The 25,084-nt window shown below is 34.9% G+C and overlaps 1 protein-coding gene across 1 annotated transcript; it reads left to right on the top strand.

The window, feature by feature from the left end:
* The first annotated feature begins 1,030 nt into the window (after positions 1 to 1,030).
* Positions 1,031 to 24,651, top strand: LOC144437704 (endonuclease/exonuclease/phosphatase family domain-containing protein 1-like). Its single transcript, XM_078126709.1, has 9 exons — positions 1,031 to 1,157; positions 8,682 to 9,716; positions 15,526 to 15,577; positions 17,249 to 17,356; positions 20,580 to 20,711; positions 21,966 to 22,046; positions 22,598 to 22,652; positions 22,784 to 22,978; positions 23,886 to 24,651. Exons 2-9 carry the CDS (start codon positions 8,758 to 8,760, stop codon positions 24,200 to 24,202), a joined length of 1,899 nt encoding a protein of 632 aa, XP_077982835.1. The 5' UTR covers positions 1,031 to 1,157; positions 8,682 to 8,757; the 3' UTR covers positions 24,203 to 24,651.
* The last annotated feature ends 433 nt before the right edge of the window (positions 24,652 to 25,084 follow it).

Below are 25,084 nucleotides of genomic sequence, written 5' to 3'. Positions count from 1 at the left end.
CTTCATGAGACAATAGAAGATAGTCTTGCATATTGTTTTATTATGTAATTTGGGACCGTATGTCCACTTTCTGCTCTGTACAATCAAAAATTAACAGTTTGTAAATGTCTTTAATTTTGTGCTGCCGTTGATGTTCCCGTATTGTTGACTGAAAAACAAAAGGAGACAAATTCGCTACACTCCAACGTTGGTGGCGCTCTTCACACACAGCAGACCGCCACCAATGGTCAGTGTGTGCCTCTGTTGACGTTATTAACTTTCTTCTATTGTTTTTAACGATTTGGAAAACAATCACATCTTCAGATATGTACAGGATTTTTTGTAATGTGTGCATTTTTTTTATTTTAACATTAATATTTTCATGTAGAAAACAACATAATACTGAAATTGGGAGGTGTACTGTAAAGAAAGTGTGTGGAACAATTTTCAGTGCTGAGTTGATTTTTTGTGCTTTCCAGATATGGTGCAACAAATGTAACACCCCAATCCAAATAATTTTTTGTATGACATTGCCCTCTTTAGTTTTTTTTATAGCCATATGTATTAATTAATGAGAAAAATAAAGAACAGCACTGAAAAGTCAAAACTGAAATGTGTAGTGTACTTTTATTTTCTTCCTGTATTTTATAGTGCCAGTAGTACATGCAATATGAACTTCATTCTTGTGTTGCAAATGTGTGTGGGTGGCTGTCTGTCTGTCTGAAGAATATTGAAAGTGAGAGAAGGCCATACTTGTACAGAATTGCAATGTGTCAAGTGAAAAGTTAAATAATTAACATATTAAAAATTGACTCCTTGGGGAAAAAAGATGACGAAATCTACTCTTAAGCAACGAGAGAGTCTATTTTCGCAGTCCACGTGATGACAGGACGAACAATAACATAAATAGTATGACTCAACTGGGCCGTGGCAGGGTTGGTTACCACATCACTAACGCAACCAGCAGCCACTCCCCTTCCGAAAGTTCGTTGATCTTATCTTTGTACTCAATCCACATGCGCGGTGACCTTTGACATTCAGCTGGTCTGTCTAGTGATTCCCCGTGTGCGTAAACAGCTTTGTTTATCGCACTGAACAATGTTTCATCAATTTTCAACTTTAGTACGTTGACGTTGCTGTTAAAAACAGACGAACATGTTGAGGTGACGTTAAATAAGGTGAGTAATACAGTTATACTCGAACGAATACCGATTTATCCGTACATGCTCATGATATGTCGATATGGCAGCTGGTCTTCGGACGGGGGACCGGGTCATCATTACATGATGTATCATTGTATGTACATACATACAGTACAATATGACGCAGTTGTGCACATGGTACATGGAAAGGCTACCAATGTTGATTGAAATAAGTGACAAAACTCCCTGAAAGGAGAAATTTTACGAATGTAGCAGTTTTAATAGACAATTGTTCACCAGAATCGATCGCAACAGGACCAAAAATACCAATCACCGAATCTTAGGGATGGAGAACAACTGCGCTATTGTACAGTCAGTACATTATGAGACACGTATGACGCGTAGTCGTGATTCATGTAAACCACAGACCGTTAGTACTATAGTCGATGGACACGTCTCTTTACACTATGTATATGATGTAAGTTAAAGTTGTAACGTTGCAATGTTCTTGTTTCGGGGCCGAAAAAAATATTGAATTATTTTTTTTTCGATACTTGTATTGATTTATAGACCGTGTAAATAGCGATTTACGACAGCACACGTGCTCATGCTTACGAAAACACACCAAACAAATAAACAACAACAACAACAACATATTCATACTGACTAATATTAATGACAGAGTAATTACATGTAGTTATCAATATCAACAATGTTTTTGTGCAACAAGAATTACAATATGTTTTCCTATACTAGAAATGGTCACCTCTAGCCACACATTGTGATGTACTTGTTCAGTGTACTGGGTGACCGACACTGTTTATAATGACACACCGATAACTGTTCTTGCAGGGATTATCCATATTTGTCAAGAAATGAGCATATACAATTTCTTTTCATACATGTATAGTTTTTAAGAAGAAAATCATATTTCAACAAGTGCACAAGTTTAGAGTTCTGTAACTTTAGTCGTTTTTCACTTGCATCAAATTTAACCAGTTTGGATAAAGATAAAATTTGACCACTATACTAAACCAGGCAGACATTTAGTTATACATCCATTATGGGGCTGTTTCTCAGTAACTTTACTATTTCAATCACTCACCACCTATTAAACACAAATCCAAAACACCCACTCTATGTATTTTATGAGTGATATTGTGTATATGTGTCTAAAGTTACACTTCTATGCTTGAGTTCACTTTAGTTGTCTATTGTGTTGTATTCAATATAACAAAAAAGTGTGGTTTTGTTTGGGTGCTTAGTCTGTATTGTTCAATCTATGAAATGCCACTTGACAAAAAAGCATGTCATGACTGAAGCACCTAAGGACATCAAGTGATCAGTGTTTCTATGGCCTATGGATATTTATACTTCTAAGTTCTATTGTATCATACACATGAGAGTAACTCACGCTGTCACCTGTGGTCAGTGATTTTATATTAGCAGTCAGGGCTTGCATTTAATATCTAACTTGGTAGGCAAATTTCACCAGGTGAACTATTTTAGCAACAATTTTCAAATTCTCTTTGAATTCAACTTTTTTATTTGGTACATAATATAGACTAATACTATATTACATATATACACCAAAAATAGTGGACATCAGGTCGGTGTATGATATATTTGGTTATTCTAGGGGGTCTCTCTACTAGACTCTAGCCCTAGCTTCATGAACTTAGCCATGGCCCTAGCTTTTTGGCTAATTTTCAAATGTTATGCTAGTTTATCAAATTATAGATCTGAAGTGTGCGTATCGCTAAGGGACGGTCACACAATGTCACACAAGCTCATTAAAGTGAACTTTGTTCATGGGGGGGGGGGGTCTAGCATCAATGCAATTGCTGCACTTCGTTTTCACACTTTTAGCCAAATTTCGACAGAAAACTTTCACTCCTTCAATGAAAATAGCTAAATTTGTATTTTTGTAATACTACTGAGATGTTGATAAGTTGACAAAAAAAAATTACTTTTAATGTGAGATATGGTGCTGGGTTTCTGGTAGTATCTTTAATGTGTTTACAATCATGTTTTTACATTACATCGATCGTAGTGGTGTGACTGCTACAGTTTTCATCATGGTTTACATCAAATATAAACATTTGATGTCGCACTTGTGGAGGGGAGAGGGGTTTTTGACCTAAAGAAACGATGTTCGTTTGTTGAGCTTGTGCGACATTGCGTGATCGTCCCTAAGATAGAGGTTATTATTCCATACTACATACATGTACATCCCTCATTGGTCACTTTCAGAGTTCTATGATTCAATCTCTGTAGGAAAAACCCTTAAGAAGTTACTAGCACTGGACCAAAAAACAGATAAAACACAGAAAACATATACTTGAAATTAAACACCTCCCCCCAAAAAAACAAACACACAAACAAACAAAACAAAAAAAACTAAAAAACAAACAAAAAAAAACAAACAAAAAACCCAAAAAATCAAGCAGGACCAAACTTCAATCCAATACCTTTCTACATAATAATATTCCTAGGTCACACTGGTGATTTGAAGAATAGGGCCATAAATCAATTCATATGTTTTAATTTGTTAATTCCAAACGGCCACCAACTTCTGATGTGATGTTGAAGTATTCTTTGAAGGGCAAAGTGCCAAATTTAATGATAGTGTAAAGTCCATTGAGATTAAAATCTTGGCATGAAATATGGTTCTTTTGGCAGAACTATAAAAACATAATATTTGTAGCTAGATAAACTTAATGTAATGACCTGGAATTGAAACAGAGCCCTTAAAGGCCAGGGATTCAATCCCAGGTTCTCACATTAGTAATATTAATAATAATAAGTGGTTTATTTCCCCAAATGTATAAATGATTACAAAAATTTGGTAACAAAAAACAAAAGAGAGAAGTGTAAGTAGTCAAGAAATAACTTACAGCTAGTCTAGCCTGACCCCCGACATTGCACATTGTGAATGATAACAATAAGAGGGTTTAGCCATCGATGGGACTGAAATACATACATGTACACAACTGTGGGAAAAAAGAGTAATACCTCATCAATGGCGCCATTACATGTAAGATTAAATAGGCCGTTCCTCTGCGTTGTACCATCATTTTCTATAGATCTGTCTATAGTTCTTGGGGCGGATTTGTGGAGTCATGATTGGTGAATGGTTAGAGTGGCCAGCTTGGAATCTACATGTTGCAGGTTCAAGCCCCATCCATTTGTTTCTGAGTGGCTGAAGTCCTTGGGCATGATTTGAACCACAACTGTGGCTCAGTCAACCCAGCTGTATAATCGTGGACCTGGTAGGATAGTGGTTGCAATGTGAATGCTTTAATCCTATGCACTTATAAAGGCTGCAATAGATTGTATGCTCCCCAGGGAGTTGAGGAAGTATAAAAGGCTGTTGTGCCGCTATAGATCCATACCAGGGGTAATAATTGTAAAGCGCTTTGAGCACAAAGTGGGAAAGCGCTACATAAAAACAAACATTATTTATCATCATTATTATCTACATGTACATGTATGTTCTGCCAGACAACATGTTAATCCTAATCTGAATTTGAGGACTAATCTAAATAGGGGCCGGATTAAGATAACATTCAATATGTTAGATGACTTTGACCATGTAATGCGATGTGTTCACAGAGCTCATAGAGCAACTATAAAACTGTCGTTTTAGAGAGTATTACAGCTTTTTTATCTCCCAATGTTGGCCTTCTGTATTATGAATATAAAGGAATGAAATCTGTCTCTGTATTTTTGAAATTAGTTATATTTTTGGGACTGTATTCATGAAAAGGTTAGCTTTATACACATGGGGTAGTGTTGAGACACTGACCCTGGATTAACAATTACCCCTTTAACTTGTGTTTTGATACATGTATTTATAAAAATTCAGCCCTGAGGTATACATGTACGACATGTAGTTACCTGCGTGAATTATTATTTGTACCAGGCATTGACAACTATTTTTCCAAAACAATATGAGACTTTTAAGAAAGCTTACAGGGTTAGAAAATTACCTTCTAAAGATTTCATTGACATTCCATCAGGTTTTAGTAGTTTATTGTTGTCAAGATTTACTGTCCTTGACAAAATAAATATTTACCAGACACACAATGGTGATATGATAATCATAATTGTTAAAAAAATGAAATTTGAATACAATAAGGGCATTCGCACAATGTCACACAAGCATGGTAAATGAACTTTGTTTAGGACGAACCCTCTTCCTCCCTCTAAACAAACATTTACAAGTGCGACATTGACACGTTTATATATGAATCGTTGAATCGTTGTGGTGACACCACTACGATCAATACAATGTAAATACATGATGGTAACATTCTCGCACAACAGAGCTGTTATTTCTTCCACAACACTAGAAAATAATGGTGCATTTTAGACGGTGACGTAAAAGAGGCTGTGGTTAAAATTCTACCGGAAACCTAGCACCATATCTCAAATTAGGAGTAAATTTTAATCAACTTATCAACATCTCAGTAGTAAATATGAAAGCTGTTATCACTGAAGAAGTGAAAGTTTTCCAATGAAATTTGGTTAGAAGTGTGGAAATGAAGTTCAGCAATCGCATTGATGCCAGATCCTCTACCCCTAAATGAACAAAGTTTGTTTTTCGAGCTTTTGTGACATTGTGCAATCATCCGTAATAAAATAAGAATTTTAGAAAAGAGAATAGGACTGATTCTTGTATTTAAATAAGAAGAGAAAAAATATTGAAAGTTAAAAAAAGGGTTTGGATAGTTTGAATGATGGTACCAGTTGAATTCTAGTTGTGTATGTGTTTTAAACTTCTCATTTCTGCTTTCCGACCGATCGACAACTGAAGTCTTATAACTGTTACAGGTTTGTCCCTAGGTGTCAGGTACAAACTACAACAAGACTTCAGAGTGGTAAGCATTGTTTTGTAGTCTGTTTTAGGCCAGGTTTGTCTCTAGGTGTCAGGTACAAACTACAACAAGACTGCAGAGTGGATAGCGTTGTTTTGTAGTCTGTTTTAGGCCAGGATTGGTCAGTATGCTGACAGCTTAGGCCTTGTTTGAATTCCAAACGATGTAAATGCTTCCTGTAGTGTAAGTCTTACAGCTAGGTAGGAATTCAGACAGCTCAAAGCAGGATTAGTGGATATAGACTTTGTATACCAGTGGTATTTTTCAATGAAATGAGTGTAGTAAATGTGTAGTTTCTAATGCAACAGTGTCTGAAGATGGAAGGCACAGGACTGTACACTGGAAAGATGGCCACCAATTGCCTTTCAACACTGAGCCATATAGGATGTAACTTTTCAGGACAAAGTTCAGAGAAAGAACATTCAATTATGGGGTTTAGAGCTGAAAATGCCAACCTTTGACTTGAATGAAATTATGCAGTGTATTTTGCTAACCTTAACCTGTTTTGTAAAAATTAAACAAAGGAAAAAAGAGTTAAAACAATGAGGTGAGAAATTTGATAAATTTGCCTAGTAGATTCCACACCTTGTACTACTGTATATCATTTTTGTGAGCCATCCCAGAAAAATATCTTGGGAACACATGTAGATTTTACCTTCTGAAGAATACATGTACCACCCAAACAAAAACACTTATTTTTTGTAATGAGAATTCTAATATACTTTCCTGTACATTTGTTTTTGTGTTACTGTTTAGCCAGGAATCAGTCTTCCCCATCCTCAAAATGTCTGTGCGTGGATATATGTTTTTGTTTTTTTTTAGCTACACTTCATTGATTGACAGCTAGTGAGTCTTCTATGCAGTACGTCCAACAAAACAACCAGTAACAATCACAGACTGAGTCATTCATACTAAAAATCAACCACTTTCTATTAGGCCATCCCTATTTATATTTATGTTTCTCATGACCCACCAGGTCTATATTTCTAGAATCTGCCCCCCCAAAATGGGGGAAAAATTTATACCCTTTATAACCACTCAACTTTACTGATTGTACAGAAAAATAAAGAATAAATAAAGGCCCTCTATGTCCAGATAGAAAAATAACTCAACTTCACTGATTGTACAGAAAATAAAGATTAAATTAAGGCCATCTATGTCCAGATAAAAAAAATAAATTGATGTGGCAACTTCACAGCTATGTATTTGGGCAAGTCTTCCTTTTTCTCTTCAATAGTGGAAATTTTGAAGCTAAGATGGTTCATGCTACCCCTTCTGACTTTAGCACTGTTTATTTATAAAGCATTCAGACTGTTTAATAGTCTAGATGCTATCCATAGCTTCAAATCTTAAGACCTCTCTTCACCCTGTCTAGCTTACTTCAGAGATCATGAACCAGAAGTTATTCATGCAAATGAGTAAACCACCAACTGTTAGAATGATGTAAACTGAAAAATGTAGAAGTAGCATTCTATGCTGACAAATATACCATATTTGGACACAAAGATACCATATTTGGACACAAACATACCATTTTTGGACATACTGTAACTTCCCCTAATAAACATTAACTTATCACTGGACAATTCTGTGATTTATTAACAAAGACATGATGTCATGTATGTGTGGATGGCTTCATTTGAATTTGAAATTTCATCTCAAGACCTCATTGAACTAGACATGAAAAGAGATAGGAAAGCACAGATAGCCTCTAGACTAAATTCAAAGCCACGGATGTAGCTGTTAACAGTATGTGTATAATTATGATTTGAAAATGTCATCAAATATGCAGACAAATGTACTTTCATTTCTATAAAATAATAGTATATATATATTCTCTTTTGTTTTTTGACCCATCATTATGATGAGAAACGTAAAATTGAAAAGAGTCGCCCTCAACTGTAGAAATACTTGAAATATGCAGGCTGGTGATTTAAACGGTAACATATCACAATGTTACTAGGATAGAACTAAGATACAACTACATATACACTGTGTGGCAATGATAGCTGTTATCTATCATGTGAAACTAAACATTCCGTAAAGCACATGTCATGTTATACAAAAAAAGGACAAATTTATGTGTGGGTGAAGTGTTGATTGTTACAGTAAATTGATAGGGAAGGTCAGAATACTGTTTGTCAGGCAAACAACAAAAGGACCCACATATGTTCCACAGTAAAATAGGATTTTTGAAATCAGTCTGGCAAAGGTTATTGGAAGTACCACATATTATGGTAACATGTACCGTACGCTGCACGTACACATCATAGGATGTAAACCGTAAATTAAAAATTATGATGTGAAGGTTCAGGGATATTGATTTTTGGTATATTTCATTCAATTAGATGTAATTAAAAGATGTCATGTTGTAAGTGTTAATTATCATCAGTTATGAGGAATGCGACCCTTGAACTTTAACCTCCAGAGCTGACTCATCAACTATCATAGATGTTTATGTGTAGTGGTGAATAAACAAGTTTTAATAGTTGATGTATCACATTCAGTTCGACCCTAGAGGTATATGCAGTGTCTTTAGTTATTTGAGTGTCAACTGTTTTGGGTAAATGTCAGTCTTTAGTCAGTGTTTGGTTTGTTTTTTTGAATTGATATTACAATATGTTATTAATTTATTCATGGAATTATTCACATGTGTTGTTGTTTTTTTTGTATCGCACAGCTGTGGCTGAAATGACCAGGGTTTAAACCAGGACCACTATATTATCACTATGACCAGTAAGTTCTAACAGACTGCCATGGGAAACAATATGATCACAACGTGCTGTGGGCGATGTCCCAAAAAAAGTCGGCTAAGAAGCGACTATGATCTAATACCGCATATCAAAGGTCACAGACGTGACATTAGTGCTACGTACAGTGCAAAGGATCTCACTTTTACATTTAACAAACTCAATATCAATGCTGCCACACAGGAGGAGTTAATGACACTGCCTGGGATCAGTCGCATCGTAGCTAAGAACATTGTCGATTATCGACAACAAATTGGTGGATTTCGCAAAGTTGAAGATTTGGCGCTTGTTACTGGTGTGGGAGCCGTCAAGTTAGCTCACATGAGGCCTGAAATATGCATAAGTAGTAAAAATGGAATTGGAACACCAAGGGGTAGTGATGGAGGTATTTCGCGAAGTTCGTCTGCCACTGGAAGCCGATTTAATCCCTCTGTCCAACAACCGCAGTATACGCACACCCAACCCACGTCAAAATACACGGATATCAACACTGCAACTGTGTCGCAACTAAGCCGAATAAATGACATCGGTGAACACCGTGCCAAAAAAATAATACATTATCGTAATACTCATGGACCGTTCCATACGTATGATGAAATTAAAGACATACCGGGAATTGGTCAAGAGACGCTAGATCAGATACAAGATCAGATAACGCTTGGTGAAATGGAGTACCTCACAAACCATGCTGATTTCAGTATCGGTGATGCACCAAGACGTAAGGTTCAAAGGTCAAACAGTAGAAATAGTGGTACTCAGACTGATTTTCAGTTTTTAGACATACAACCATCAAGTCCTCCAACTACATCTGAAGTTATTAGAGATTTCGTTCCAGAGTTTACCGGAATTATGAATGGACTGCCCGTCATCAGGGTTGGGACTTGGAACCTGTCTAGATTCAGTAAAGATAAAGCTAGTAACTGTGGTGTGATGGAAGTAGTGTGTCGGACCATACTAGAGAACGGGTTAGTATGTATATATTGTATTAAATGAGTACAGTAATAATGTACAGTAATAATGGCTTGAAATTTTGAATAGTTTACTTTTCAGTGAACTTTTTTTTCAAGAAGTTCGCATGCCAGTTTACAATGTGAGCAGTAAATAATTACAAAAATGGCGTAAATCTTTGTCTAGGTTTTTATCTCAGTGGGCTTTTTTTCAAGACGTTCAGATTCCATGTTTACAGTGTGAAAAGTACATGTAAATGGTTTGAATCCTTGACCTGTTTTGTACTGCAGTCAGCTTTTTTCAAGAAGTTTGATTCAAATCTGCGAATGGTTGAATGCATCCCTATAAAGATGATGTGACATAAATCTGTTACACGCTTTCGTTAAAAATTTGCCATCTTCTTCAAGAACTAAAATCAAAAAAGAGGAAAACTAGACTATTTATTTATTTTTTCTAGTTTTGCACTGTAATGGCCAAGAAGATGTTTAATTCTAATTTGTGAATGATTAAAAGCATCCCTATAAATTTCTACACACATCGAGTCAAAAAAATTATTATGGTCCTGACGATGATGATGATGATGAGGCAACATAAAAAATTCAGGATTGACTTTGTAGAAATGTTTTGACTTAGAGTATATATTTTCAACTGATATTATGAACTCAGAGTCTGTGAACATTCATTCTCACATCACTATCAGACCTAAAAAAAAATAATTGTTTGGTTCCGGTTACCCGACCCCACCTAGCTTTCCACTGCCAACCCTTAACTTTTTTTTTACGTATTCAAGAAAAAAAAAATAAAATCACAACAATTGTGAAGTCTCATGAGAAATAGTAAATGCAGAAATTACTATCAACTTAAAAAGACAAGATAAAACTATTCTTCCAATCTGTAATGGCTGTACATCTTATGAGAAGAAATAAACAACACAGAGACCATATGGAAAACAATGGAAAACCTGAACTAGAGACTCGCATAGAAAAAATATATATAATAAAATAAAATAAAAAATCTACCTACTCCACCTATTCTAAAATTGAGCGTAATCGGAACCACACAATTTTTTTTTATTAGACCTCTAGAGTTGAGGTCATGGCAATCTGTTAAAATAAAGCTTTTTCTAAAATGTATTGATATCCTCCAAAATTAGATTCAACTTAAAAAGTGGAAAATTACAATATTTATTTCTAAAAAATGAACAACAAAAAATGTTTTGTGACGTGTGGATTGATTCTAAAGTTATGACTGTATAAAAGATAACCTTTTGTAACCTTCTATGCCACGCAAACATAGATAATCACTTCCTCGATTTGTGATTCTATTGATTACAGTTGTTTATAAAAGATGTTTATTGGTAAATTTATTGTTTTCAAGGTTATAAATAACGGCTACATAATAGAGGAAAGAACAGTACAATAAATAATAGCTCTTTTTTGGTCATTTTCCAAGAGACCTGAAAAATTTTTTTTTTTCAATATGTAAATTTTATTTGTCAGTTTTCATGAACGAAAAAAAAAAATCTTTAATCTTTAATGTCTTTTGAATAAAATAATTGTGTTCAACAACAACAAACATGTTAAACTTTGATTGTTTTACATTCAAGGTTTTACAAAATGCTGTAAACAAAACTTATTCAGATTGGGAAAAATCCATGTGAAATATTCAAAATTTTCATTAAGGAATTTAAGGGTTTTTATTTTCATTTTCTAAAAAAAATAAAAGTCCATTGGAAGTAAAAGCTGAAACTAAAGACTTTCATTTTATTGATCAATGGTGGAATTTTTTTGAAAATGCTTATTTTTTTTTTCAAGTTGTCACAATTATATAATGATGTCATTCAGAATTATCATTTATCGGCAGCTCAAAATGCATTTCAAAACTGGGTAATGGTTAAATTTTGCTTTGGTACTGAAAACATGAATTTGGTGTGTTCCTGTATCTTGTTTTAGTATATGTAATATTCAGTAGTCACTGTGTGATGATGACAACAGAGAAGTTTTACACTCAGATATTCTCAGCAGCACTGATTTTAATCAAATGGATTTAAATATACAACCTTAATTACATATATAAACGCAGATAAAAAATGTATTTCTCGAAATATTTATTTATTATTATTTAGGGACTGCTTTTTATACAACATCATTTCCAATAATATTAGCAATATGTGCTAATATATATATATATATATATTCATATAAGTATAAGTGTCTCAATGGAGAGAACAGTGCTCAATGCAATATTAGTAGCTGAGCATTATAGCAGGCTGATGATTGCTTCAGGAAACGTGAAACTCTGAGTAACAACTTATAACATCCTTATTCTTTTGATTTAAGTCTATACATGTACATATATATATATACATATATATATATATACACACCCCAGGTATATGTATACAATATCCATTTTGTGTGATGACTTCACAGAATTTTGGTCTAATATCAAGCTGCTACCTTTAAATTTTCTATATACATGAATTTTATGCTCTTACATGTATTGATCATAATAACATTGAAGAGACAGATATTTGTCTAAAAGTACCGTAGTACAGAAATATCATTCATGTGATAGTTACAAATGAAAAATTGCAACTCACAGAGTCAACAAATATTCAGGAAAATGATCCCACATATTTGCTAATATGTCTTGTAAGCATCATGGTGTACTACAATAGGTTGTCATCAAGTGCCATGCTCAAGACCCTTGAAACGCTTCAGAATGATAAAGCTGTGGCGCACCTTGATGCCTGCATCTTGATTTAGGTTGGGCTTCCTGTGGTCTATGTGTTTTGCTTCCTTCAACTCGCATACACTTACACCCCTGATGATGCTGATAAAACATCAACAAAAATTTTGAATTATTGTTTTAAAAAACTGTTTGACTTTGCAAGTGTAAATTTGTATTTGTATATAAACTATATGTACATGTATGAACCAATTCCTCTAGTGGACTATCCTTCATGGAATCTTAAGATCTTTCTTTCGGGGTTGGAGATGATTCGATACCATGTTGGTATCCAGACTATGACCTCTATGTAATAGTCCTTGAACAGTCATTTTCTCGCAATGTCATTCACACCAGGGCTTGAAACTAACAGTAGTCCCATGCCCACAGACTACCAATTCTAATTTTCAGTTCAGGAAATCTGTTTTCAGTTCAGGAATATGGGACTACAGGTGACAATCCTTGGCCTACCAATTTCTGAAATTGGTAGACCACTAGGACTACCAAAGAAAAAAGTTAAATTCGAGCCCTGCATATTATCAATGGTGGAAATATGTATGTACCATGTAGTGTAGTCTGTGTGCCAACATGGTCTCTAACTAAACCACTGTGAGTGGAGGTGTAAATGGTAACGATAATGTATAGGAACTAGACTGTGAGTGGAGGACTGGTAATGATACCGTATAGGGACTAGACTAGTGAGTGGAGGTGTAAATGGTAACGATACTGTATAGGAACTAGACTGTGAGTGGAGGTGTAACTGGTAATAATACCGTATAGGAACTAGACTAGTGAGTGGAGGTGTAAATCGTAACAATACTGTATAGGAACTAGACTATGTGAATGGAGGTGTAAATGTTAACGATACTGTATGGGAAGTAGACTGTGAGTGGAGGTGTAAATGGTAACGATACTGTATAGGAATTAGACTATGTGAGTGGAGGTGTAAATGGTAATGATACTGTATGGGAAGTAGACTGTGAGTGGAGGTGTAAATCGTAACAATACTGTATAGGAACTAGACTATGTGAATGGAGGTGTAAATGTTAACGATACTGTATGGGAAGTAGACTGTGAGTGGAGGTGTAAATGGTAACGATACTGTATAGGAACTAGACTATGTGAGTGGAGGTGTAAATGGTAACGATACCGTATAGGAATTAGACTATGTGAATGGAGATATAAATCGTAACGATACAGTATAGGAACTAGACTAGTGAGTGGAGGTGTAAATCATAACGATACGTCGATACTTATATAAATTTATGTAAATCATTTGATCTACAAAACTGATAAACATTTTTGGTCATGTTTGAGTAAGACTTCAAGTTGGTATTAACATATCATTTTACAGTATATAGTGAATTAAAATGTTTTGTGTTAATATTTTGTTTACAAAATAGTTCTACCACTTTATTTTTGTTATGGCCACTGGGATTCTCTGATTTACACAAATACTGGTATTTTTTCCAATGTGCAGTAAGGGTCAGCTGGTAAGGGTTTGTCATATATCATACATGTATATTACACCATACTCAAGCCAAGTTATTGTCTTTGAACAGAAAATATGGATAATGTACCCCTGGTTGTTCTGCTTCACAACAACCCGTGCCTACATCACGTACATCACTGGATTTGCAGGGCTCGAAATTTGAGTGAAAATTTTCCAAATTCCTATTATTTTCTCAATTTTTTCGCAAATCCTACTTGAGAAGATATAATTATGTTATTCCTGATATTGTACTGTATTCAGCCAGAACACACTTTTGACCTAAGGGTTTGTCACTACTCGTCTAGCAACTCATAGTGACAAAACCCTTTAGGTCACTCATATTTTCCTCCGCTGAATGAAAAAAAGAGATTGGGAGTAACATCTAGTATTGAACATTTTGTCACTTTTCTGTCTACTTTTTGGTACATGTATCATAAAATTTAAAAAAATTCAACAAAATAAGTTTAACATTTATGACTAATGAAATTTTAAAACTCTGCTTTGTTGCATTTCATTGTAATATCTCATACAATGTATTTCCAATGATGTTGATAATATAATACAGGTATTGCCACGGATTCAGCATTCACATTCTTTACACCAAGTCTGTTGTCATAGCAACTGACACCAATCTGATAGTGTTGCCATAGCAACTAATCCCCAGAGTCAATATCCGTACCTCTAAGTATATTTTTATTACTCTATACAAACAATAAATTCATATAGTAAACAAACTCATCATTGAACACTATATTAATTTAAAAGTTAAGATTTGTTGATAAAAACCTGCTCAGGTGTGAAACTAGTTGCAGATTCAAGTCATTGTTGTTCTGAATTACTACTAACTATTAAAAACACGTAAAATTCATTTTCAAGTTATCTACATATAAATATTACGTGATTCAAAGTCTTTTGACCAACTTCAGTATCATTTCAGTCCCCCTCATAATGCGTAAAAGCTGCATAGATCATGCCATGATTTCAAGCTTGATGTTGGTTAGACCATTGCGTGTAGACAGGCAGTGTTACTACCAAACTAGAAAGACTGTAGAGTTTCAATCAGGTGGCATGGTGTTTCTTACATCACACATAATAACATTTTTGTTACATATTACACTAACAAAATACAGGCACTGATAGTGTGCATGTATATATGAAATGTTATATTTTATCTCACTGTGAACACAAATAAATTGTTTTGTGTTTGAATTGTCTTTGTGTCATCCGACATAGTCTGGAGTGTATGTATGTGTAAATTGTAACGATAATGTATAGGAACTAGACTACATCCCACAGTGATGTTGATTTGTGTTCACAGTGAATTAAAATGTAAGTTTGCACGCTATCAGTATCTGTATTTTAATTCATGTAATTTGTAACAAAAACTTTTTGTGAGACGTAAATAAATTGTGCTGCCTAATTGAAACTCTTATCGTCACTCTGGTGTGGTTGTATTTTGGTTGCCAAGATACCGACATTATTCTAAATGATTCGAAGCTCCAGTGAAAAATGAATTCATTCTTTTTTAATGTACTTTATAATGTAGTGTATCTGTAGTTAATTTTACTTTTTAGTAAATGTTGTAATTTTTGTTTGTTTTGTAGACTGAGTCTTATAGCATTTCAAGAATTGCTTGACCAGGGAGCTCTGATTATGGTAGGAAATATTGTGTGTTGTGTGTGTGTGTGTGTGTGTGTGTGTGTGTGTGTGTGTGTGTGTGTGTGTGTGTGTGTGTGAGTGTGTGTGTGTGTGCGTGCATGTGTGTGTGTGTGTGTGAATGCGTGCATGCGTGTGTGTGTGCAAGTGTCTTTAATGATCATCATGTTTGTGTATGTTTTTGACTTTTTTATCTGTCTGTCTTTCAGTCTGTCTCTATGTCTGTCTGTCTGTCTGTCTGTCTGTCTGTCTGTTAGTCAGTCTGTCTGTCTGTCTGTCTGTCTGTCTGTCTGTCTGTTAGTCAGTCAGTCTGTCAGTCTGTCTGTCTGTCTGTATGTATGTGTTGGGGCTGGGGAAGAGGAAGAGTCTTTGGAATGGCAGTTATAGAATCACACTGTAAAATATAACCTATTGTTATTGTTGTGTCAAATATTACATGCCAATGTCTGATTAGGAGTAACATTTTAGGTGAGAAAAATTTTTTAGTCTGGCTAAGTTGGTGTAGAACAAGAGAATAATCCCATTTAATACTTATGGTTCCATTGATGAGATAACACTAAATGCAAGAACCTGGGACTGAATCCCAGGCCTTTAACTTCTTAACATACGCATACTACTGAAAAACCATAGACCTTTCATGTAGGGGTATGAAAAAACAGAAAATGAAAAAGAAAAACCCACCAAATCTTCATGGGAGGTAATTGTATTGATGAAATATTTCAATTAAATCAATGGCTATAAAGAATAAGACATCCCCTCCCCCTTCCTCTTTATTCATTTCATTCACCCCCCCCCCCCCCCCCCTCTTTATTGCCACAAGGAACAGGGTTTTCTTTTCAGTAAAAACATTGAACACAAATTAAACTTTTATTGACAGATAACATTGGTTTAAAGATAAAATCAATTATTGGCACTATAAACTAAGTTCAACATGTTGTATAGATGATATAATGAAATCAGACAATAGTTTGTATAAATGTTTACAATCTGTCTGGATTACATGTTGTACTGCAGTAGTGCGCTGAACTTTATATGTAGTGAGGGTTGCACCGAAGTCATGGGGGGGGGGGAGGGGTTAGAATGTCTAGAATACATATACCATATTGGTGTGCTGAACTTTGAATGTAGTGAGGGTCCACCTAAGTTTAAGTTACACTGTAAGGGGGGGGGGGGGTAGCATGTGTGGATTACATGCACCATAGTAGTGCACTGAAATTTGTATGTAGTGAGGGTTCACCTAAGTTAAGGTAAAAGGAGGAGGGAGGGGGGGGGGTTTAATGTGTCTGGATTACATGTACAGTAGAAGTGCAGTGAACTTTGGTGTAGTGAGGGCCCATTGCACCCAAGTTAAAGGGGGGGGGGGGTAGGTATATCTGAATTACATGTACATGTACTATAGTAGTGCACTGAACTTTGAATGAAGTCATGAAGTGAGGGTTTCACCAAGTTCATGCGAGGGGGGGGGGGGGTGGTAGTATGTTTAGATTACATAAACCGTAGTAGTGCACTGTATTCTGAATGAAGTGAGGGTTGCCCTAAGTTTAGGGAGCAGGGGGGGATTGCAATGTTTTTAAGATAAATATGTCTACTACTAGAGAGGTTTGTCACCAAGTTACCACTTTACTTTGCTTTGACATTTGAATTATGATGTTTTCTATCTTGTTATACTAGGTCTGCAATGAGTTAAACAATCCAACACTGCCAAACGTTCTCAACTGGACTGGACATCGTGGTATGTGGGAATGTCAGATATCAGAAGTTGCTGGCAGAATCAATCAGGTACATGTAAACCGGTTTATCAAACTCATCAAGCATGACTTCAAGGAAGTTAAACATACATACATACATACATACATACATACATACATACATACATACATACATACATACATACATACATACATACATACATACATACATACATACATACATACATACATACATACATACATACATACATACATACATACATACATACATACATACATACATACATACATACATACATACATACATACAAACATACATACATACATACATACATACATACATACATACATACATACATACATACATACATACATACATACATACATACATACATACATACATACATACATACATACATACATACATACATACATACATACATACATACATACAAACATGCCAAAATAAGTAGTGACTAAAGGGCTGCCTTGTACATGAATACAATATACCAGTCTGGTAATTGTTTAAAATTAGTCTTTCAGAACTAGCTGCAAACTACAAAATTGCAAAAATTTCTAGTAGCACAAATATCCAGGTTTACAATACTTGGGGTGCCAGCACTGATTCTAATAGTGGATAGAGCTCCCTCTAGTGACAAAGATTTTAGTGAAAAGTATGATTAAATCATAATTATGGCTAAGTTATAGTGAATTTTAAGTAAAATTTTGGCTCTTATAGTATTTTCTTGTTTTCGCAAATTTAACCACAAATATATACTACACCTTAGTTCATTATTTTAGTCAATCATTGGGAAACATTTTCACTCCGAGATTATTCTGATGTTTTCATATGTTTATGAGAAATTTATCACACAGAAATTTGTAAAATAACTTGACATGTTATCAAATGAAAATTTCTACCCACGGAGTCAAAAAAAATTTCTGGAAGCGAAACTCAAATTTTCGCTTATGTCTCATTAGCATCGTCTGGAATGTACTACAACTTAGTATTATTACATGTCTCTACTGAGACACATGAAACAAGCTGGAGTGATACACCACTGACGATGCTGATGAGATGTTAGCAAAAATTTGTTTCAAGAAATAAACGTTGACTGTGTGAGGAGAAATTTGTCATTTGATACGACAAACCCAGAGTCCATGAACATTCAGTTCGAGTAATTTCACATATCTTAGGAAAAAAAATGTCTAATCTTTGTAAATACATGAACACTAGAATATAACATGGACTTTGTATCGGATATACATATTTTGTTAGGTAAAACCTGGCATATGGCACAAACACAACTCGAATATTAAAAGTCAAATTGCTTCATAATAGTAGCACTTGACAGACATCATTGACAGTTATGAATTTCACAAATGTCATGTAGAATTATCACACAAACAAAGCTCCGTTACAATTTTTTGTAATCCATTCTCCTGAATCGGAAAATACCCCTAGACAAAATTCTTGTTTAACATCGTAGATACCCGTTACGTAGTTATGTAGTATGCAGTGTGTTTCCTTTGATATACTGCACTCATGTTACAATTTATCAAAAAAAAAAATCGATTGGAAGAAAGAACGATACCTGCAAATGTTTCAGCCTTGTGTTTTGTTAAGGAGGTCACATTGTAAATGTCTCTCGTTAAGGAGGTCATTTTGTGGTTGTTTAGTGTGAGTCAAAGTAAACACAAACAAGTACCTGTAGGGTCAGCGTCCTTGTGGGAGTAAACAAGTTATTTGTAATACTACTATGTACAAGTATCTCAATAAGTAGTCAGGGTTAGAGATCTCATGCTTCTTCTAGAATAATTCTCCTCTGTCTACATAGGTACAGCAATAAAATATACTACCCTAGTTGAAATACTTCAGCTGTATGGTGTATTATAGTTATTTTATCATAGGCAAAAAAAAAAATTGTTTCTGGTCAGGACATTTTGTCTAAAGTGACGCGGCAACACAAATTCTTTTTCTTTTCTTTTTTTTTAATTCTCAACAAACCTGTCACTCAATCTACTATTTATGGCAGTTACTGTTCTTTTTATTTAGTACTTTAGAGCAAGTGTGTATGTGGGGCAGACGTCATTTGCTTGTTCATGATTGGCGCTGCAGTTGTCTTCACTGAAGTAGGGAGGGTTATTTTTGTGTCCCCCCCCCCCCCCCCATCCCCAGATCTACAGACAGAACAACCACACACAAAAAAGATCGAGGGGAGGGTATTTATGTGATACACACACTGACCAGAAACAATTCTCTCTTTTTTGGGGCCATGTTTAGCAAGAAATAAATACTAAAATGCTACATTTTCATTTGAACTTTATTATCACCATTTTCATTGATGTGGTTTCCGGCTAAAATAAAATCCATAAAAAGAATTTTTACCGATAGTTACCACACACACACCTTCACAAATCGGTCATTAACATCATGTCTTTGTTAGTTAATCATGAAATTCGAACCATTAACACAATCCTAAGATAAAATTTATAAAGGTGTATAGAGTATTCTATTTTTACACAAAAACAAATAGTCCCAGATGTTGAAAATATCTTTAGGAACATGTCACGGTTTAGATTAGATTTACCTGTTTTCAGATAAACAATTCTATTTGACCATTGTGTACATATACTATACAGCCCTTGGGTATAGTTACTAAGCAGTATAGATTTCACATTGCAAGAAAGGAAATGTCTGAAATAATGTTTTGAAAGACGTTATTCTTAAGGTGTAGCTGTTTGCAGTTGAATGATATGTTATAATCTGGTTACTTACCTTGCAGTCAAAGTAGAATGAAGTGTCACAAAAGGGCAGTCCATAGGAGGAAAAATGAGGGCTGGATTTTAAACATGATGACTGTCTCCTTATTACATGAAGCAGTCAACGCAATATGGCTAAAACAATTCTCTGATTTCAGAAAAGTTTTGTTGTCTGGAACTAAGTTACTGAATGCAAAATATTTTGATTGGTTGAGAGTGACATCAACTGTTTACCATCAAATACTAATTGTAATTTTTCCACAGGAGGTCCACGGGCCGCAATATATGGCCTCCATTTCTGGCGCAAACACTGATTCTGAACAGCACTCCTAGTGGCCAAACTGTGCGATCCTTTTGTTTTTTTGATAAGCAGTGCATGGCATATTTCATTTGTCTACACAAGCTATACAGTACTAGGTTACATAACAATGGTGCTGGATACAGTACATAAAGAAACTTTTTCGAGTGATGAAAATATGGAAATACTTTATTTTCAAGATATTTATGGTTTTTTGACTATTTTGTGCCAGTCTTTAGAATACAATGGTTTCCTGTGGGATAAAAGTCGTGGTATTACCATGAAAGACAGTTGGTTGATGGACCAAGTACGGAAACCCAAACACCAACAATTTACCAGACAACCATACATTGGAATCTTCTTGGTAAGTTAATACCATCTTATCTAAAGAACATCATGTCTCTGGTATCTGGTTTATCAGGATGATCTGCTCTCTGTAAAAACACAAAAAAACCTGAGAGTCTCTTGAAACTAAACAAACTGCAAACTTTGTACAAGTACAACCTGTATATAAAAAATGCTTCATAATGCTTCGCCACTGATGCTGCTCACACTTGCTGTTGCTCCTAGTTCACGGTTGTTATGGTTACAATTGTTATGGAGTAAAAGTAATGGCATAGACAGTATTGATGGAGCAGGTGAAACTGAAATAACAAATTTTCAAAAACATATTTAGTGAAATGATTTATCAAGCAATTAATAAACTTCCAATTATTCAAATTTATGAAATATTTCAACAGTATTTAAGTGGCACAAGCGGAGTGTATGAGTTCTTTGACTCGGAGAGGAAATATTTACATAAAACCGTAATTACAGGGGAACACCACACCAGGAAATATTGACATTTTCATAGAGCATTGATTCTCACCTACAATTATTTGTGATTTTAGAGCACCATCAAGTTGATATTGTGCCTTTATAGGGTATCTTTACAGTGGGCCAATGCATGATGGGAGTCAGCAGAAATAATATATTCATGGTTGAACAATGAATATTTATCACTCCTAAGTGCATATTCACGTCAGTGTAAAACATCTCTTATGAATATTCATTGCAACCATAGTTTATGAAGATAACTTTATTTTCTGGAGTGCTAGTGGTGTTCCCCTTTAAACCATAAGTTAATGTTGATGCCTGCCTTCAGTGGTACTGAAATTGTATTTTAATTGTTAGCATACTTGATAGCATGATACTGCTGTATTGTTATGATATAATATATTATGTCATTGAATCATTTATGTATTATTTGTGTTAAAGTTTGAGTTCTCACAATAGTAAATGATGGTTAAATACACTTCAGCAATTAGAATACAATAGAGTAAATATGACATCTCAAAAACTTATAAACTCAGCATGTACCCCTTTAAAGTAAAACAAATTCAGCGACAACTGTGTACAATAGCTAAATTCTATGTGAGCAAGGAACAAGGAATATACATTGACATCATCTTGCTGTTAACAGTAACGCTATCATCAACAAAACCTTGTTTTTATGAACAATTTCTGTCAAGTGGCAATATTGTACATTGTGTATTGTCAACATAGTAGTATCATGGTGTCGATATGTTTGTTTGTTTGTTTGTTTGCTTATGTTTGTTTGTTTATTTTATCAAACCAGGCAGCCAAACTGGAAGTAGTAATAATAAGTTTACATCTGAAGCCATCTGATGTACAAGACCAGAGTAAAGATAAAGACCAGGTCTGTGTGAATACTTTCTCTTTGAATTCGCAAACATTGTGCTTTCAGAAGACCACAATAGTGATTCTAGGCTTTCTGATGAGTTTCCATTGGAACATTGTTAAATTAATAACATGTAGTCCTGCTGTCTTCATAACAATTATGCCACCTAGCTGATTTAGAAATATCACATCTGTATTGCCACCTAGGTGAGTCTTAAAACTCACATCTCTTGGCCACCTAGGTAAGTCATAAAATTCACGTCATGTTTGCACCTAGGAGAGTAAAGAGAGTTGCATCTCAGTGCCACCTAGGTGAGTCATAAATATCATAACTTTTCACAGACTCCTTAGATGAGTCAGAAAAGTCAACTCATAGCAATCTTGGTGAGTGATAAAAAAACACAAGGCCTTATGGGTAAAATAACAAATTACAACTCAAAGACTAGAAGATGAGCACGTATTTTTTGTTAACAGTGATGTGTAGAGATTCACAATTGAGCAAGAAGAGAAGACATTTGATAATTAGTTGTCATGGTAACTCTATAGTATTAAATGTGAATTTTTTTTCAGGCTGATATCAAGAAATTGCCATATCTCATAGAATCACTACAGACAGAACTACCAGGTAGGCCAAATTATAATTTCAATAATATTTTGTTGCAAAACTTTGAAAAAAAAAGAAAGAGTTTTTCCTTCATTACAAAAATGCTATTGTTTTTTACTTTAATACATACCTCATACTTGCCTTCCTTGTAGGAGTCAATGACATCATTATCACGGGAGATTTCAGCATTGCACCATCGGTCGCTGAATTCTCAATCTTTAAGAATTACGGCTTCACCAATGTAGTTACTGATGACACATTTACAAACATCACCACTTTGAACCCAGAAGGGTCATATTCGCATGATAACATATGGTTGAGTAAAGGTCTTCAACAAATAGAAACAGGTGAGTTACCATGGTGATGTGTTTACTAAGAAATTCTCATTACCTGAAATAGATTTTTTACCATCTAGGCACATCATAATAATAACAATTGTTCAATTTGTTGGTCGACACCGTGACTTCCTCTGCACGCATTATATATACATTTACTATAGACACACATGAGAATAAGTCAACCTTCTTGTTCTAGTTTGACTCTCTAGCTGGTAAAATGCTATTGCAGGTACTGAGAATTGCTTGGATGGATTTATCTGTGTATGCTAACTATTCAGCGCCACTGAACAGAAATGAGCTCTTTAGTTTGGGCTTCATAAATTTGATTGATTGACTGACAGACTGACTGACTGACTGACTGACTGACTGACTGACTGATTGATTGATTGATTGATTGATTGATTGATTGATTGATTGATTGATCGATTGATTGATTGATTGATTGGAAAAAAGAATTGTAAGGTTTTGTGTACTGATGAGAAATTTATTGTTGCGATTTGTATATGGCATGATGTGATGAGATGTGAGGTTAGGTGAGGTGTGGTGAGGTGAGATGAGAGGTGATGTGAGGTGATGTGATGTGAGGTTAGGTGAGGTGAGGTGAGGTGAGATGAGGTGAGATGAGAGGTGGGGTGAGGTGAGGTGAGATGAGATGAGACGAGATGAGATGAGATGAGATGCGATGGGATGGGGTGAGGTTAGGTGAGGTGAGATGAGATGAGATGAGATGAGATGAGATGAAATATGATATGATAAGATATTCATATAGTGCCTTCTATCAATCAAGTGATGCTCACTGACACTTTACAAAAAATACTGTCACAAATAATCTCTCTTGAACAAAGTATGTCTTAAGTCTTGACTTGTAAGTCTCAATACCACTCATAACTTGTTGTCATTTGAATGTATCATCCAGGTGAAATGGGAATAATACGACAAGGATTACAACATCCCTGTATTCCAGATGGCTGGAAATGGAACGGATTAGTATCGGAACACTGTCCAGTGTGGACTGAAATGTACGTCAATGGACAATTGAAAGAAAACGGTGAAACTGACAAACATCAGAACACCACTAATGTCGACAGTGGAACAACAACCACTGAAAACCACATCACGTACAGACACCCTAGCTACAAAGCAATGTTGAATGGTGACATAGACGGTAGCGAACACTTTGAACTTGACACGGTTGATTCTAGCGAAGATATATTTCTTGAAGCCATGGGATAAATATCTTATATGGAGGTGATCTCCAAGATAGGCGCTGATGAACTAACAACCGAAGATCTCCAACCCCACCCTGCTAGTCAAGTCAGTGGTTGATAGAATTACATAGTAACTAATTTTATAGTTATTGATTTCTGCCAAGGTGCCTTTGAAAAATATCGGCAATTTTATAAGAAATATGAAAGATATTATGGTATATATGAATACTAATAATCTGAGTTCACATACTAGCAATAGTGCGAAGACTGAAGAATTTGTATCGGTTGGTCCTTCTCATGACATCGTTTATGACCACATGGTTTGCATCAACGTACTTGTAGTTTAGTTTACTGGTTAGAAACCATTGTGCTCCTTTAAAAGTGCCACAACGATGACAAAATGGGGTTATTTTGGATTTTTAATTCATAAAACAATTTTATTATGGCTTTCTACTTGAAAAAAATCAATGTAGGACAACATTCACCAAGTCCTTGTTTGTAACTCAATGAATTCCAAAAAGTTAGAAAGTGTCTGAAAAGTTTGTTATTGTACCTACAATAGAAACATTTTATACATTTTTGGGTGTGTTTTTTTTCAAGTCATGGAGGAACGAACAAGGACTGGGTATATGTCATTTTACTATTTTTTTTTCATGTAGGAAAACATAGTTGAGTTGTTTTATGAACAAAAAATTGAAGCTATTAAACTATCTCTTTGTCATCCAAATAGCCACTTTAATAATGGTACAATAACTCATTCACTGGCAAGAACAAAGATCTTTATGTTGTTGTTAGCTGCCAAAGCATAAGTCATTTCAGCAATTGTTGAGATTTCCCTATTTGGTATTAGTATACCTGTATGCAAATTTGGGGTCACATTGAAGGTCATGAAAATTGTCAATTGTGA

This window comes from Glandiceps talaboti, chromosome 7 (assembly GCF_964340395.1).
Source record: "Glandiceps talaboti chromosome 7, keGlaTala1.1, whole genome shotgun sequence".
In the NCBI taxonomy this organism is placed as follows: domain Eukaryota; kingdom Metazoa; phylum Hemichordata; class Enteropneusta; family Spengelidae; genus Glandiceps; species Glandiceps talaboti.
Note: the sequence above shows the minus strand (reverse complement) of the source record. Positions and strands in the feature narration are given on the sequence as shown.

Bases quoted from the DNA above. Each gene is read 5' to 3' on its own strand.
- LOC144437704 (XM_078126709.1), top strand. From the start codon at position 8,758: ATGGGAAACAATATGATCACAACGTGCTGTGGGCGATGTCCCAAAAAA. The intron at 17,357-20,579 runs GTACATGTAAAC...ATTTTGTGCCAG, and splicing joins TTGCTGGCAGAATCAATCAG to TCTTTAGAATACAATGGTTT. The intron at 20,712-21,965 runs GTAAGTTAATAC...TTATCAAACCAG, and splicing joins CATACATTGGAATCTTCTTG to GCAGCCAAACTGGAAGTAGT.